The 14,942-nt window shown below is 47.3% G+C and overlaps 1 protein-coding gene across 3 annotated transcripts in view; it reads left to right on the top strand.

Annotated features, from left to right (window-relative positions):
* The window catches only part of SLCO2B1 (solute carrier organic anion transporter family member 2B1), a 48,042-nt gene that overhangs the window by 19,096 nt on the left and 14,004 nt on the right, over positions 1-14,942 (top strand). For all 3 annotated transcript variants that reach the window (XM_066250047.1, XM_066250043.1, XM_066250054.1), the window contains exons 7-8: positions 932-1,110; positions 14,125-14,227. In XM_066250047.1, coding sequence (XP_066106144.1) covers positions 932-1,110; positions 14,125-14,227 — 282 coding nt within the window. The remainder of the gene's footprint in view (positions 1-931; positions 1,111-14,124; positions 14,228-14,942) is intronic.

The following is a 14,942-nucleotide window of genomic DNA, read 5'->3' as shown; positions in this document are numbered from 1 at the left end:
ACCCCCTGCTTTACAAAATACACTTGCTCAGTGCCAACTATGTACTCTGGCCTCTGCTCAGGAGACGCTTAGGATCAACTACCTGGGAACCAGTTTGATTCATGGGGCAGGTGTCGTCACGCTTCCATGTTCCTATAAAGTGTTTGCAGGTAGTGTGGCGATTGAAGGAGGAGGTACTCAGCTCAGCCTTGGGGGTCAAAATGTTTGAGGGGGGATGTGGGCACTCCAGATAGGAGATCCATCTGGGATAATCTAGTCCTCATTACCCCTGGTGGGAGATCAAAATCACCTGGGGAACTTTGTTAAAGGTACAGATCCCTCGGTCAGCTTCCCACCTGACCCATTGTAGTTCTAAGTTGGTCTTAGGTAAGAGCAGGTATTTTTGAGAAGCACCTCTGGTGATTTTAATCATCCTGCAGGCCTGAGAACCACAAAAATAGTCCTAACCATCCATTTAATCATAATAATCACAACAGTAACAGTAGAATGAAGAAGAGCAAACAGCTATGTAGAACACACTGGGTGCCAGCATTATTTCAAGTGATTTTTACATGTAATCATTTCTGTGATTCTCACAACCCTTTTATGTAGGTACTACTAATATCCGTATTTTACGGAGGAAGAAACTGAGGCACAAAGAGGTTAAGTAACTTGTCCAAAGTTATGTCAGTAATGGAATTCAGACCCAGCAGTCTGTTTCCAAAGTCTATGACCTTGACCACTACACACATCTCCTTAGTATTTGAAAAATCTGAGGCCTACAAATGGTCAGGGACTTGTTCAAGGTCATGCAGGACATAAATGACAGAGCCAGGATCATAACCCAGGTCTCCTGACTCCCCATCTTATGTTTCAGAGGTCAGTTCCAGGGTGGTGGCCAGGAAGTGACAACCCATCCCAAAACTTAACATCACATGGTCTTCTCTTCCAGGTGGCATCAGCTTGACCTCGACGGACCCCCGCTGGGTGGGTGCCTGGTGGCTGGGCTTCCTCATCTCCGCTGGCATCGTGGCCCTGGCTGCCATTCCTTACTTCTTCTTCCCCAGGGAAATGCCTAAGGAGAAACATGAGTTTCACTTCCGGCAGGGGATCTTAGCAGTGGTCAGCAAGGTAAGCTCGTTGTAGGTCCCCTCCCTCATCCAGGCTCCAGCCCCCACCAACTTGTGCTCCTTTGTAACATTAAGCTTCATCCCTCCTGGGCTCTGCACTTCATAAAAGTTTACAAAGCCATTCCTGTCAGGGGCCACTGAGCCCACGCAACAGCCCTGCGCAGTGAGCAGTTCCTGCCCCTCCCACAGCTGAGGAGATCAAGGGCCAGAGATGGAAGTGACCTCTGTTCAAGATCGCCAGGCCAGCAAGGACAGCGCTGGGATGAGAACTCACGCCTGTCTGAGCCTATGCCCCTACTTCTAGCCACTACACTGCTGCCTCTCTGCTTATCACTGAAAGGTTTTTGTAAATTCTGGGCACATTACAGCAATGCTGAGAACCAGAAGAGGGTGTATGGGGGGTCTGGGAGGACCCCTCTGAAGAGGAGGGCTTTGAGCTGGACTAGAGGATGTGTGGCAGCATGGGAGAGAGGGAGAGGCATCCTGGGGTGGAAACAGCTGGGCAAAGGACCTCACAACAGAGATGACAAACTCGGAGACAGTGAGGGGACAAACATGTACCGAGTGCTTCCTTGCGCCAGGTATCAGCTGGACACTGGAGCCGCACGTGGTCTCTGCCCTTAAACCAGGCACAGCCTGTCAAGACAGAACCTTGTGGCTAAGTAACTACAGGTCAACAGGTGAGGTGCTCCAGGGGTATCTCACTGAACCCCTCTGCTCAGCTTGTGTGCTGGGTGGTCTTTCCTCAGGGGAGGACACTGAGGAGCAGCTACAGGGATCTGCCCAATGTCACAGCTGGTAAGAGAAGGCAGGACCATGTGAGTCACTGGGCAGGAAAGATGATTCTGGGTCAGGAGCCTTCAAATTTTCCAGGGACCCACAAAAACACAAGGCCCGAACAACAATAAATTGGCTCCAAAATGCAAAAGAAAGATAAAAATGACAAAATATTAATGTTTTATAAATGCTCAATGGCATCATTTATGTCGATTTCATTTATTTTCTAGAATAGTCACACAGATTTTATTATACTGTACTTTGAAAAATTGTGCATTAGTGCTTTTCCCGAGTCTGGGGTTTTAAAGGCATAGCACTCCCATGTGTCTCCTTTACTCACACACACAACACTCTATAGCCAGATGCTTTGTGACACCCGCTGTGTGTCCTAGAATTTAACTCCATTCTGACACTATCTTCCTGGAGTTAGCCTCAGCTCCTGCAGGTTAAGGGCACAGTCCCACAGACTGTTCCTACTTTAGAGGCCAATCATAAGGAGGAGGTCCCAGGTCACTGTAACTTCTGCCCAACTTGGCTACAAATTGGAGGTTCCCACAATGCCCTCCTTGGAGTCAATGATTTGCTAGAACCGCTCACAGAACTCATGGGAACACATTTACCAGTTTATTATATAATATATATATTTATTACATACTAAAGGATATGGTAAAAGATACAGATGAACAGCCAGATGAGGAGAGATATAGGGCGAGGACTCGGAGGGTCCCGAGTGCAGAAGTTTTTTCTCTGTGAAGTTGGGGCGTGTCACCCATCAGCCCATGGATGCTCCCAAACTCCACATATTTGGGCGGTTTTATCATGCAGGCACATCAGTTATTAGCTCCGCTCCCAGCCACTCTGCCCCTCTCTGAAGGATGGAGAAATGGGGCTGAGAGTTCCAAGCTTCTAATCATAACTTGATCTTTCTGGTGACCAGCCCTCATCCAGGAGCCCACCTGAATCTTCTGTTCATAACAAAAGACGCTCCTATCACTCAGGAAATTCCAAAGATCTTAGGAGCTCTGTGTCGGGAACTGGGGTCAAAGACTAAATATTAGAACAAAGAATTCTCCTATCATGCTTATTTATAAGAATTTTAGGCATTCTCTGTCAGGAACTGGGGGCAGAGACCTGCATATATATAATATATAATATATATTATATATAATACAATATACAGTATATAATTTTTTCACAGAGAAGTCATTGTGAGAAATCACAAGCAAAAATTAAGTTAGTTGTTGTTAAGTAATTCTAATTTCAAAGAAACATTTATAAAAGTCATGTTGAATATTTTGCAGCAAGAATAATTGTATTTAATGTGGCAGGTTGGTGCATCTAAAAATGTTTGCTGTAATATATGATACAACCTCCTTCTTAGAGCATGAATGTTTGGGCCTAGGAGCAAGGGCTAAAAATATCTCTACCTAGAAAAGCTGGCACTTCAGCCCCAGTCTGTCTGACCCCAGATCAGGCTTCAGCCCCAGTCTGTCTGACCCCAGATCAGGCTTCAGCCCCAGTCTGTCTGACCCCAGATCAGGCTTCAGCCCCAGTCTGTCTGACCCCAGATCAGGCTGCTTTCAGCACCTCACCACTTCATCCCCCTGCTGGAGCACAAGGTGTCTGTGAGGAGACCAACGAAAAATGATGTGAGAAGAGCCAGCAGGGGCCAGAATAGGAAAAGACTTACTTGTCAGCTTCAACAGCTGTGGGCAGCCCTGGAGGAAGGGTAAGCAGAGGGTCCCGTGACTTTTATCACCAGGTGCCAGGCAGGAACCGGACTGCAATAAACAGGAGTGTGCCGAGGGCAGCTGGCGGCAGGGAGACTGAGGTGGCAGCAATTAGCATTGGTCCAGAGAGAAAGCAGTGTGTTGGCAGTGATGTGTGGCATGGGAATGAGTCCAGAGCCACCCATGAGGGAGACTGCACAGACCCGGGGGCTGCTTTGCTGTGGGATGTCCCAACAGTGAAGGGCTGGGCAGATGTTGGATCAGAGTCAGGGGGAGGCAGGCACTGGAGGAGAACGAGTTTCAGGGGAAGAAGAAAGTTTGGAACCACAGATGGTCTTTCCCAGTTCTGCCTAGCTCAAGCCAAATTTTTTTGGGTTTTTTTTGTTTATTTGTTTGTTTGTTTGTTTGTTTAGCAAAAGAGAGAGAGCCAGGAGGGGAGAGAGATGAAAAGCATCAACTTGTAGTTGCAGCATTTTAGTTGTTCATTGATTGCTTCGCATACGTGCCTTGATTGAGGGGCCTCCAGCCAGGCCATTGAACCCTTGCTCAAGCCGCAGACCTTGGACTCAAACCGGTGACCTTTGGTTTCCAGCCAGAGACCTTTGGGCTCAAGCCAGTGACCATGGGATCATGTCAATGATTTCATGCTCAAGCTGGCGACCCTGTGCTTAAGCCAGATAAGTCCTGGCTCAAGCTGGCAACCTCGTGGTTTTGAACTTGGGACTTCAGTGTCCCAGGTCAATGCTCTATTCACTAGTCAGTCTCAGGCCAAAATTTGGGTGAGCTAGAATTCCTAGAACTTGGAGAAGAGTTCTTAGATGTGGTGGTGAACATAGAGGAAGGGGAGGAACTGGATTATCAGTTATGAATAATCTCCAAGTTGAGTCCTAAATTTGAACAGAAGGAACAGCCACTTGGGCCTTGGGGTAGAACAGGTGGAAGAGATTTGTCTATACTGGTCTCAGTCACATGTCAGTCATGTGACCTTGAGCAAGTCACTTTCCTATTCTGTTCTGTCCTGTAAGGTGCTGAGCTTAGATTCCTGGAGCAAATTCTGTGCACCTTGGATTCTATGAATGTCTGATTCCTTGAGTAAAAGCTGCTGTGATGCAGAGATTTGGATTTTGAGAGCTATGTCTCTGTGACGCCTTAAAACCCTGGTTCCTGGGCTGTGAACTTGTCTGGCTTTCTGGATTCATTCTGTCAGCACATTGGTGATGGGGAGCGGGGTAGGAAGGGGGTGAAAGGTTCTTAAAAAGGAACCAAAGGCTGAGAACATGATGATCTGCTGCCAGCAGCTCTCAGGCAATAAATATTGATGTGGAAGGAATTGTTCCTCTGCCTCTCGAGGCTGCCTTGACTTTCTGCAGACAGTTCAGGCTGGCCCAGCCCTCTCAGGCCACTGATGTGGAGGTGGATGGACCAGGAGGTGGGCCCAGTTAGGTGGAATGGGCTGTCAGAAAGTCCAGGACCCCAGACACGGGACATGTCCTCTTCATCAGAGAGTGGGAACAGTCAGGGGGAGAAGTAAAGAAGGGACTGCTTCTGAAATTCCTTCACACATTCCCTCCCAGGATCAGGGGTCTCCTAAATACCCTCCTAGAATTAAATGCAGTTTCTGATGGTACCAGGAGATGATGGTATGTAATACAAAGATTGTGTGACTGAGAGATGGTCCCTGGCCTCAGTCTCCCAGTCTGTACAATGGGCAGAAGGTTGAAAACATCTTCCAGGTTCAGTGATGTCTCCTCTAAATGACTCCCTGTCTCTAGAGCACTTTCACAGTAGGACAGAGGGGTAAACTTCACAGCCCCTGCCCCACAGAGCTCCAAGTAGTGCAGGAGGCCAAGTACAGACAAACAGGGCCTGACCCAAAGATAACTCAGGTTTCTCCCCAGACCAGTGCTTAGGGTTCACTTCCTGGAGGAAGGGGAACATTAACAGTTCCCACAGAGTCTGCTCTGTGAGATGAGGGATGGGAGGAGACAAGAGCTCTGCTTTCTTGCCTTTGGCCTTGTTCGTGTATCTGTTACCTCAGAGCTCTGGTGGTCCCCCAGACATCTTTCTAGGAGTGAACCAGGACAGATCTTACCCTCTTTAAGCCTCAGTCTCTCTACCTACATTCAGCCAGTCTCTAAGGTGCTGTCAAACCCTAGGACTCATGACAGATGGCTCTGCAGAACCCGTGGAGTAAAGATGGTCTCTTAGGTGCTCCCTGGCAGAGTGTCTGGCCCCATCTGTCCTTGTGGTGGAGGGGCCCATTCAGCCAGCAACCCTCCTGTTCCCTGAGCACCCTCAGCTCATCTAAGCGCCTGCCCTCGGGGCAGGGACAGGGGCTGGGAAGGACCCCCTCTCTTGAAACCCCCAGTCCCTGCCCAGCCTCTAAGCACACTGGCTTCTGTCACTTTCCCTCGGTTCATATTTCTTTTTTTTTTTTCTGAACTGAGAAGCGGGGAGTCAGACAGACAGACTACCGCATGTGCCCTACCCAGCATCCACCCGGCATGTCCACTAGGGGGGCAATGCTCTGCCCATCTGGGGCCCTTGCTCCATTGCAGCCAGAGCCATTCTAGTACCTGAGGCGGAGACCATGGAGCCATCCTCAGCACCCAGGCCAGCTTTGCTCCAATGGAGCCTTGGCTGCAGGAGGAGAAGAGAAAGACAGAGAGAAAGGAGAGGGGGGGGTGGAGAAGCAGATGGGTACTTCTCCTGTGTGCCCTGGCCGGGAATTAAACCCGGGACTTCCACACACTGGGCCGATGCTCTACCACTGAGCCAACCAGCCACAGCTGTTGGTTTATATTTCTTGGCAGTTTCTATATCTGTTGTTATGAGGTATCTCCCAGAACCTGGGATTCTATAATTACATGGTTTTAGAGTTCTGTTTCTAGTAGTTGCAGATTCTCAGGCACTGATGTTTTATTATTCTAAGATTCTATGACTCAAATGGTTTGTGATTCCCAAAATTCATGTTTCTAAATAACTAGAATTTTGACCAGTCTATGAGGTCCATTGTCTTAGTCATTAACTTCAATGTGCTTTTTTTTGGAGAATGGTCAAGGATGAGCACAGGAGTGGGATGTGGCAATGGCTCTTAAGGCTCAAAACTTATGATCAATCTATTGAGGTCTGCCCAGCCAGGAGACCCTGGTTCCTCTAGGAGTCTGTGCTCCTTCTGCAGGCCCTGTATGTTCGAGATGGCTCGGGTCTTTCTTGGGCCCAGTATCACTCCCTCCAGACTCCTCTCAGGTGGTCTGAGAGCCCTCTGTGGCCTTCCCCAAGCCTGGCTTTCCAGGCTTTATGCTCTACCCTCACCCTATCTTGAAATCTCTAAGAGAAAGGTCTTCTGTGATCATTCAGTTCAACCCTCCTCCATCTTGCAGATAGAAGGATTAAGGCCCAGAGAGGGTTAAGGCTGAGCCCAAAGCTTGGCCACGCCATCTTCCCCTGTACCAGTGTGTACAGGCCAGGTCTTGGCCCCAAAGGGCTAAGGAGAGAGAGGCTCTGCTTCCCCAGCTTAGTGTATATTAGAGCTTCCTAGTGGGCTGGAGGCCCTTTTGAGATGATCTGTTCCCCCACAGAACCCCATGCGTGTCACCACAGGGACATTGAGTAGAGGTGATCCCTAGCAAGGCTAAGGGCTTTCTATCCCCTAAGACAGACAGACAGACACACACACACACACACACCAGAAAAGTTCTTCTCTTCCGTGCTTTTATTCCAGTCTTTTGAGTGAGTTTTCAATTAGCCAAAGGGTTCTGTTACTAAAGTCCAGTTTTAAAAACACCTAGTCCAATACCCCCACTTGACAGAGGAGGAGACTGAGGCTAAAGAAGAGAGGTGATTGGTAGCTGATCCAGCCCAAGAGACACCACGTGAGAGCCTCCTTGTCTGAGGCATCCCGCAGTGGCAGGGAGAGAGACCCATGGTGTCAGGAGTTCGACACATGGTGTCTGTACCATACTGGCCCGGGTGTGAATCCTGGCTGTACTCCTTACTAACTCTGAAATCGGTCATATGGTTTAACCATGAAGTCTGCATTTTAGGTTCTTTGTAAGAATGAAATGAGGCAAAGCAGTGAGGTGGACATTTCATGCCTGGCACGCAGGTTCAATGACCTGGAGAGCTTGTTCTTAGCTAATTTTCTTTTTATATGCTCTTCTATATTCTACTTTCACTCTAGTTCATATTAGGTTTAAGGCAGCTGACATGAAACACATGCCCAGGACTAGTAAATTAATAGGAAATGAGGCTAACATGCATTGTTCCATGTGCTGCTTCGACCCTATATAGATTATCTCGTCTAATCTTCATAATCTACCTAGGAAGTAGGTTTATTACCACCCCTATTTTACATACAAGGGACTGAGTTACAGAGGGGATTAAATAACTGATCACACGTGGCTAATAAATGTTGGAGCTTGGATTCAGACCCAGGAAGAGCATTCATTGCTAGAGCTGTGCAGAACTGCTCAATCAGGACCAAGAAACAGGAAATTAGAAATAACAGAGAAAGGTTATCAGAATGACAGAAGCATCAAAGTGTGGACCACAAACATGAATTCAATTGATATAGTTGAACCTGTTGTTTGGTTCTGATCTTTCTAGCAGCCAAAGAAAAGAGAGGCATGGCCAGTTGCATGATTCTCGTTAAGAGAAAGTCAGAAGCATGTTGGACTTCTCGCAGAAGTTCAGATCTCTAGGCACTCTGCTACAAAACACAACCTCCCTCCTGTAGGGGTATAAAGCCAGTAGCCACAGCCACCATCACAGCCGCCTGGCCTTTGCAGGTTCATATTAGATTCAAACAGATGGTAATGAAACAATGGAGCCAAAAACTGGTGAGCCATCAGCTTTAATCCTAGCTTGCACCGGCGGGCAAGAAATACACACAGTGGGAAAACACTTCCCTTTCCATTCAGGGCTCCCAAAGCCACTGACTTATCCGAGTTTCCTAGAATCAAAGGTATCTACCTCACCAGCCATATTCACCTCTGTTTCCCATCTACTCTCTGCACAAACTGGCTTCTCCTTCAGCACTCCGCCATCTTGGCTACCTCTCCTCTCCTCCACGTGACTTCTCTCTGCTCTCTCCTCTAATGCTAATCTCAGGAACCCAGAGAGCAAGCTTCTGGTCTGCCCCACTTTATAGTATAGAAATCAAAACCTTTAATTCAATATACAAACAAGGAAGTCTCTGATACAAAGTCACTTATCTGAGGCATAATGGGATTCCTCATGAGAGTGCACCACCCTACATCAAAAAGGGTGGGAAAGGCTTACTCTTAAAACTAAGCCTTAGGCCAGTAGTAGTCAACCTGGTCCCTACCGCCCACTAGTGGGCATTCCAGCTTTCATGGTGGGTGGTAGCGGAGCAACCAAAGTATAAATAAAAAAGATAGACTTAACTATAGTAAGTTGTTTTATAAAGATTTATTCTGCCAAACTTAGCGAAAACCCAACATAAAGTACTTGATAAGTAATTATTATTATATGCTTTAACTTGCTGTAATTCTGCTTTATAAATTTTATAAAGTAAAGTTACTTCCCTACTTTATAAATCACCGTTACTGTGGAACCGGTGGGTGGTTAGAAAATTTTACCACTAACAGAGATACAAAAGTGGGCGGTGGGTATACAAAGGTTGACTACCCCTGCCTTAGGCTATAAGAATCCTGCCTGCTTACAGCCTGTCCTCCCACATCCAATGCAAACTATAAGCGAGCAAACATATATATCATTATTTACAAACTTATTTGACCCACAAGGGGAGAAGTTGTTTAGTGGATAACTCCATCCCCGTGGCTGCTTTCTATGGCCACATGTGTTGGAAGCTGAGGGCTGACAGCAAGTTCCACACCCCTCCCCGGGATCAGCCCTGGCTCTTTGGGCTCTGAGACACAGCCCCAGGTAAAATCCTTTTAGGAATCCAGCTTCCTCGAGGACAGTTCCTGGATCCCCGGTGGCCCGGCAAACAGTGGGGCCTTCTGTGAGCCAGACCACACAGCATCCAGCATCCTGCAGGCTTGCAGCAGTCAGCACACAGCCTCAAGAAGGGAAATTCTAACCAGCTCCCTCCCTTGGCCCAGCCTGCTGACCTGGGCAAACCACAGCCAGATGAGTAGTACTCCAAGCCCTGCTCTGAGCAGAGGCATGTTTCCTGTTTCTGGAACTCGCTATTAGTCAGGAATCCTCAAAACAGATCTGAAGAGAGAGGGGCAGAAACTTGTGGAGAGCAGAGGGAGGGGAGTTAGGGACAGACAGTGCTCCTGGTACCTGTGGTATGAAGCCCAAGTCAGCTCAAATCCTGTCTCAGTTCCTGTCCCAGACACTCCTGGCCACAGTCAGGTTGGTTTCCCTACTACCTCCCCCACACCTTTGCTGTACTATTTTACCGGTGGTGTTGGTGGTGAAATTGGACCTTGGTTCTTGAGTTTGGTAAAGAAAGAATTCAGAGCCAAGAACTCAAATTATAAGAGAAAGTTTATTTAGAAAGTTACAGAGGTCGCAGGAGCGAGCCAGTTGGGCTGAGTGGACTCAGGAAACAAATTACAGAAGCAAAAAAAGGGCCCTTGGAGCTTAAGAGGAAGGCAAAGGTAACGCACCTGGGGGAAGGTGTCCCCTGCTCCAGAAAGGAGGAAAAGCACAGGCGGGGTCCTTTGTCTTGAGGATTTTAAAGGCTGGTGATTTAGGGGGAGGTCTTAGGGGAGGATCACAGGAGAATAGCTATCAGCTTTGGGCTAATGCACCAAAATGAGATGTATTATCCTGACCTCATCTGTCCGTGGGTGTGGTTGACAAGTGGCACTAACTGGATTTCTGTTATCTATGTCCCTGAGGAAGGTGATTTAAGCTACAGGAGGGTTCTCAGGTTAAGACACAGTTCTATTGTTCTGTTCTGGTTACAACACAGTTCTGTTCCTATGACAGTGAGATAACCTGAATTTTGGTGTGAGTCAAAACACACCCTAGCCTAAGGCACTTACCTATCCTACCAAGTTGAAAAATCATAATCTAGATTATTTTAGAACATATAATAAAACAGAAAAAAGACATAAGTATACTGTACTGTATACTGTACTGCATGTTCTTCCACCGTACAACCAAACTAGTCCACCCATGTGGTCTGTAAGTACAAGGATAGTGGCGTAAGCAGAAACACTCATGTCTCAATTTTTTAAAGTTTTTATGGGAGTGAGCATTGTAAACTCGAAACATTGTATGTCAACATTGTCGTGACCCGAGGACGCCTGTATTTAACCTCTGGGTGGGAAGAAGTTTAAACCATTTATTCGTAAGTGTTAAAGAAGGGAAGCTAGGATTTTGTGATCTACTAGACATGTAAACTGCTTCTCCATTTAGCTATCTGTCTCAGTTCCCTATTCCACTTGTCCTGGCTAACCAGCCTGTCTCACTATGCCCCTGCTTCAGATAACCTCTCCCTTCCTGTCTATCCAAATCTCAAAGGTCACTTCTGTAAAGCCAGTGACCGTCTGGCCCATGCAGATTCGTATTAGATTCGGACAGATGGTAATGAAACATCGGAGTCAAGAACTGGTGGGCCATTACCTTTAATCCTAGCTTGCACCCAGTGGGCAAGTAAAAACACACACTGGGCTCCAAACCCACTCATTCAGTGCTCACAAAGCTACTGACTTATTCAAGTTTCCTAGAATCAAAGGTTTCTAGCTCACCAGCCTTATTCACCTCTGTTCCCCATCTCCTTCTCTCTGCACAAACTGGCTTCTCCTTCAACACTCCGCCATCTTGGCTGCTTCTCCTGACCTCCTCCACATGGCCTTTCTCTGCTCTCTCCTCTAATGCTAATCTCAGGAACCAAGAGAGCAAGCTCCTGGTCTGCCCACTTTATAGTGTAGAAACCAAAACCTTTAATCCAATATACAAACAAGGAAGTCTCTGATACAAAGTCACTTATCTGAGGCATAATGGGATTCCTCATGAGAGTACACTACCCCACATCATGCACCAGTCAAGGGTGTGGGGAAAAGCTTAGTCTTAAAACTAAGCCTTAGGCTATAACCACCGTGCCTGCTTACAGCCTGTTCCCCACACCCAATACAAACTATAAGCGAGCAAACATATATCATATTTAAAAACTTATTTGACCAACAACTTCTCTCTGGATGCCTTCCCTGAGCCTCCAGCCCCGGACTGTCTGTCCCTCCCCTCCCATCTCCAGTCCCCATGTTCTTTTCATAGCACGAGACAGGAGTGAGTTGGGGCTACTAGAAGACTTAGGTTCAAGAGCCTGTCCTGCCAAGTACTCCCTGGGTGACACTTCCACTCTGTTTCTTTTTCTGTGAAATAGGTGTAGTAATACCCTCCGCACTAGGCTGTGTGGGAACTAACTGACATGGTAGAATCGAAGGTGCAGTGTAGACCACATAGGGTTGTACATGTGGCCACAGGTGACATTATTTCCTCCATCTTTTCTGACAATCAGAAGACTGTGATTGTGCCCCCAAAATCTCTTGCTTCCTGGAATAAAAGACTTCTCAAGATGTGCTGTTAGGCCATCCTCATGCAGATGGAAGGTCACACTGCAGGGTGTCCGTGAGTTCCCCCATAGTGTGGTGGTGATGCTGAGCAGTCCTCTCAGAGTGTGGCTGGACTCATCCAAAGGGAGGAGAAGGTCTGTTGCCTTTTGCCTCCTCTGACCCAGTTCTCTTCCTCTCACAGCATACAGTATAGAACAAATAAGCCCACAGACCCAAACAATCCCAACCTCTAGGAGGGCATAGCTCACTGGAGGCTCTTGCTAATGGTGGCTTTCCAAGTGATAATAGCCACGAGTGACATAATAACTGAAGATAGTGGTGTGGTGTTAACCTCAGATAGAGGTTGGTGATGATGCTGATAAAGACAGTGGCAGGGATAATGATGTTGTTAGAGGCAGTGATAATGATATTGGTGATTTTTTTTTTTTAATTTTTCCATTGATACGGGTGGGGAGGGAGAGAGACAGAGAGAAGCATTGATTTCGCTGTTCCACTTAGTTGCTCCATTTAATTGTGCACTCATTGTTTGCTTCTCGTACGTGCCCTGATTAGGGATGTAACCCCCAACCTCAGCCCACCAGGAGCCACCCAGCCAGAGATGATATTGGTCATTTTTATAGTCATGATTTCATTGATCATCTGAAGTTTCAGGTGACAGTGATGAGGATGATAATTATGCTGGTGGTGAGTGACAATGACAGAGACAATGGTAATGGTAAGGACCATACTGGTCATTTATTCATGATAATATTGGTGATAAAAATGGGAAAATATTGCCCTGGCCGGTTGGCTCAGTGGTAGAGCATTGGCCTGGCATGCAGAAGTCCCGGGTTCGATTCCCGGCAAGGGCACACAGGAGAAGCGCCCATCTGCTTCTCCACCCCTCCCCCTCTCCTTCCTCTCTGTCTCTCTCTTCCCCTCCCGCAGCAAGGCTCCATTGGAGCAAAGATGGCCCGGGCGCTGGGGATGGCTCCTTGGCCTCTGCCCCAGGCGCTAGAGTGGCTCTGGTCACAACAGAGCAACACCCCGGAGGGGCAGAGCGTCGCCCCCTGGTGGGTGTGCCGGTGGATCCCGGTCGGGCACATGCGGGAGTCTGACTGTCTCGGGAAAATATTTAAGGTGATGGGAATAATGATGATGATAATTTTGGTGGTAATCTTCATGGCAATGTTGGTGATTATTATGATGTTAATGATGGTGATGACAGAATTAACCACTGGAATTTCATCCATTCTTTCAAAATCACTTGTCATGATAAATGTTTTCCAAAAACTTATTATAGAGGATGACCAAGCCGCTAGGAGCACAATTGCATGTAATAGCATATTAGTAACTGCAGATTAATGAATGTTCAAGTTCTCAACTGTGATGTTTTAAAAATTCTTTACTGCCTGACCTGTGGTGGCGCAGTGGATAAAGCGTCGACCTGGAAATGCTGAGGTCGCCGGTTCGAAACCCTGGGCTTGCCTGGTCAAGGCACATATGGGAGTTGATGCTTCCAGCTCCTCCCCCCTATCTCTCTCTCCTCTCTGTCTCTCTCTGTCTCTCTCTCTCTCCTCTCTAAAATGAATAAATAAATAATGAATAAATAAAAAAAAAAAAAAAAAATATAAAAAAAAAAAAAAAATTCTTTACTGCCTCAGAGGTGAGACATGCGATATTTTCAAAGAAAAACAAAGAATTGGTCAAGAAGACATGAATTGAAGCAAATGATGAAAATTAATATTTTATTTAACGCTGATCACAATAAATAAAAAATACACGTTTGACTACTTTTAACTGTGGGACAATAAAATCTGTTTTCTTAAAAACAAAACCAAAAAGAACCCCACTTGTTAAGTGCCTATAGGCCAAGAACAGCTGGAACACTGCTGGCCCCTGTTGCTCCTGAGGAAGGGGCAGACCCCACCCTCTTCTCTCCCAGAGTTCCCTTCCCCAGCCCACATGAATCTCCCTTCCAGCTGACTGCCCTTGGCTGTGTCCTCCCAGGGTGAAGACTCCTCCTCCGAGCAGAGCCCTGAGGAGTCCCCAAAGAAGCAGGATGGCCTAGCCCAGATTGCACCAGACCTGACCGTGATCCAGTTCATCAAAGGTGGGTGACTCAGGCCGGACTATGGGGAGGCAGAGGGGGAGGGGCACTGCACATGATCTAGTCCCTTCCTGTCTTTCCTGATTCCTCTTCCATACCTCTTCATGGGCACCACACACTCCTTGTGAATCTTTGCTCCTATGATCCCCTATGCCCGGAACATCACTTTTTGTTGTTATCTATCAAAATCTTCCTTGTCCCCCTAGGCCAAAATCAAGTGCCACCTCTCTCCTTCGCTCACCTAGTCTGGCTCTCGCTCCTCTCAGACCTCTGAACCCTCTGGGCTTCTAGAAGAGCTCGGTTCTGTGCTGCATACTTATCCAGTCCTTCCCCCAAGCAGTGCCGGCCTGAAGGTCAGGGCCTGTGCTGGCTCATCTCTGACCCTTCTCCCAACTATCGCTAAACCTGCAAACAGAAGGCTCTCAGTAAATATTTATTAAATTCCTAGGCTGTGGTATAGGTAAAGGGAGCTCTGGGCTAAAGTACAGAAGCCTGAACTTTTGTCCTGGGTGAATACTCCTGTCTAGGCCTTGGTTTCCCCATCTGTGCAGTGGGTGAGGGTAGACTCGATGATCTAAGATCCATGTCACTCAGATCCTGAGACTGTATACTCAGCTGATCAGTAACCAGGGTCCACGTTATAACCAAGCCACCCTCTCTAAAGATTCTGGCCTCATGACCATTGATTGCCTGCTGTGGGTCAGGCTCTTGTACAGCC

This window comes from Saccopteryx bilineata, chromosome 1 (genome assembly GCF_036850765.1).
Source record: "Saccopteryx bilineata isolate mSacBil1 chromosome 1, mSacBil1_pri_phased_curated, whole genome shotgun sequence".
Classification (NCBI taxonomy): domain Eukaryota; kingdom Metazoa; phylum Chordata; class Mammalia; order Chiroptera; family Emballonuridae; genus Saccopteryx; species Saccopteryx bilineata.
Note: the sequence above shows the minus strand (reverse complement) of the source record. Positions and strands in the feature narration are given on the sequence as shown.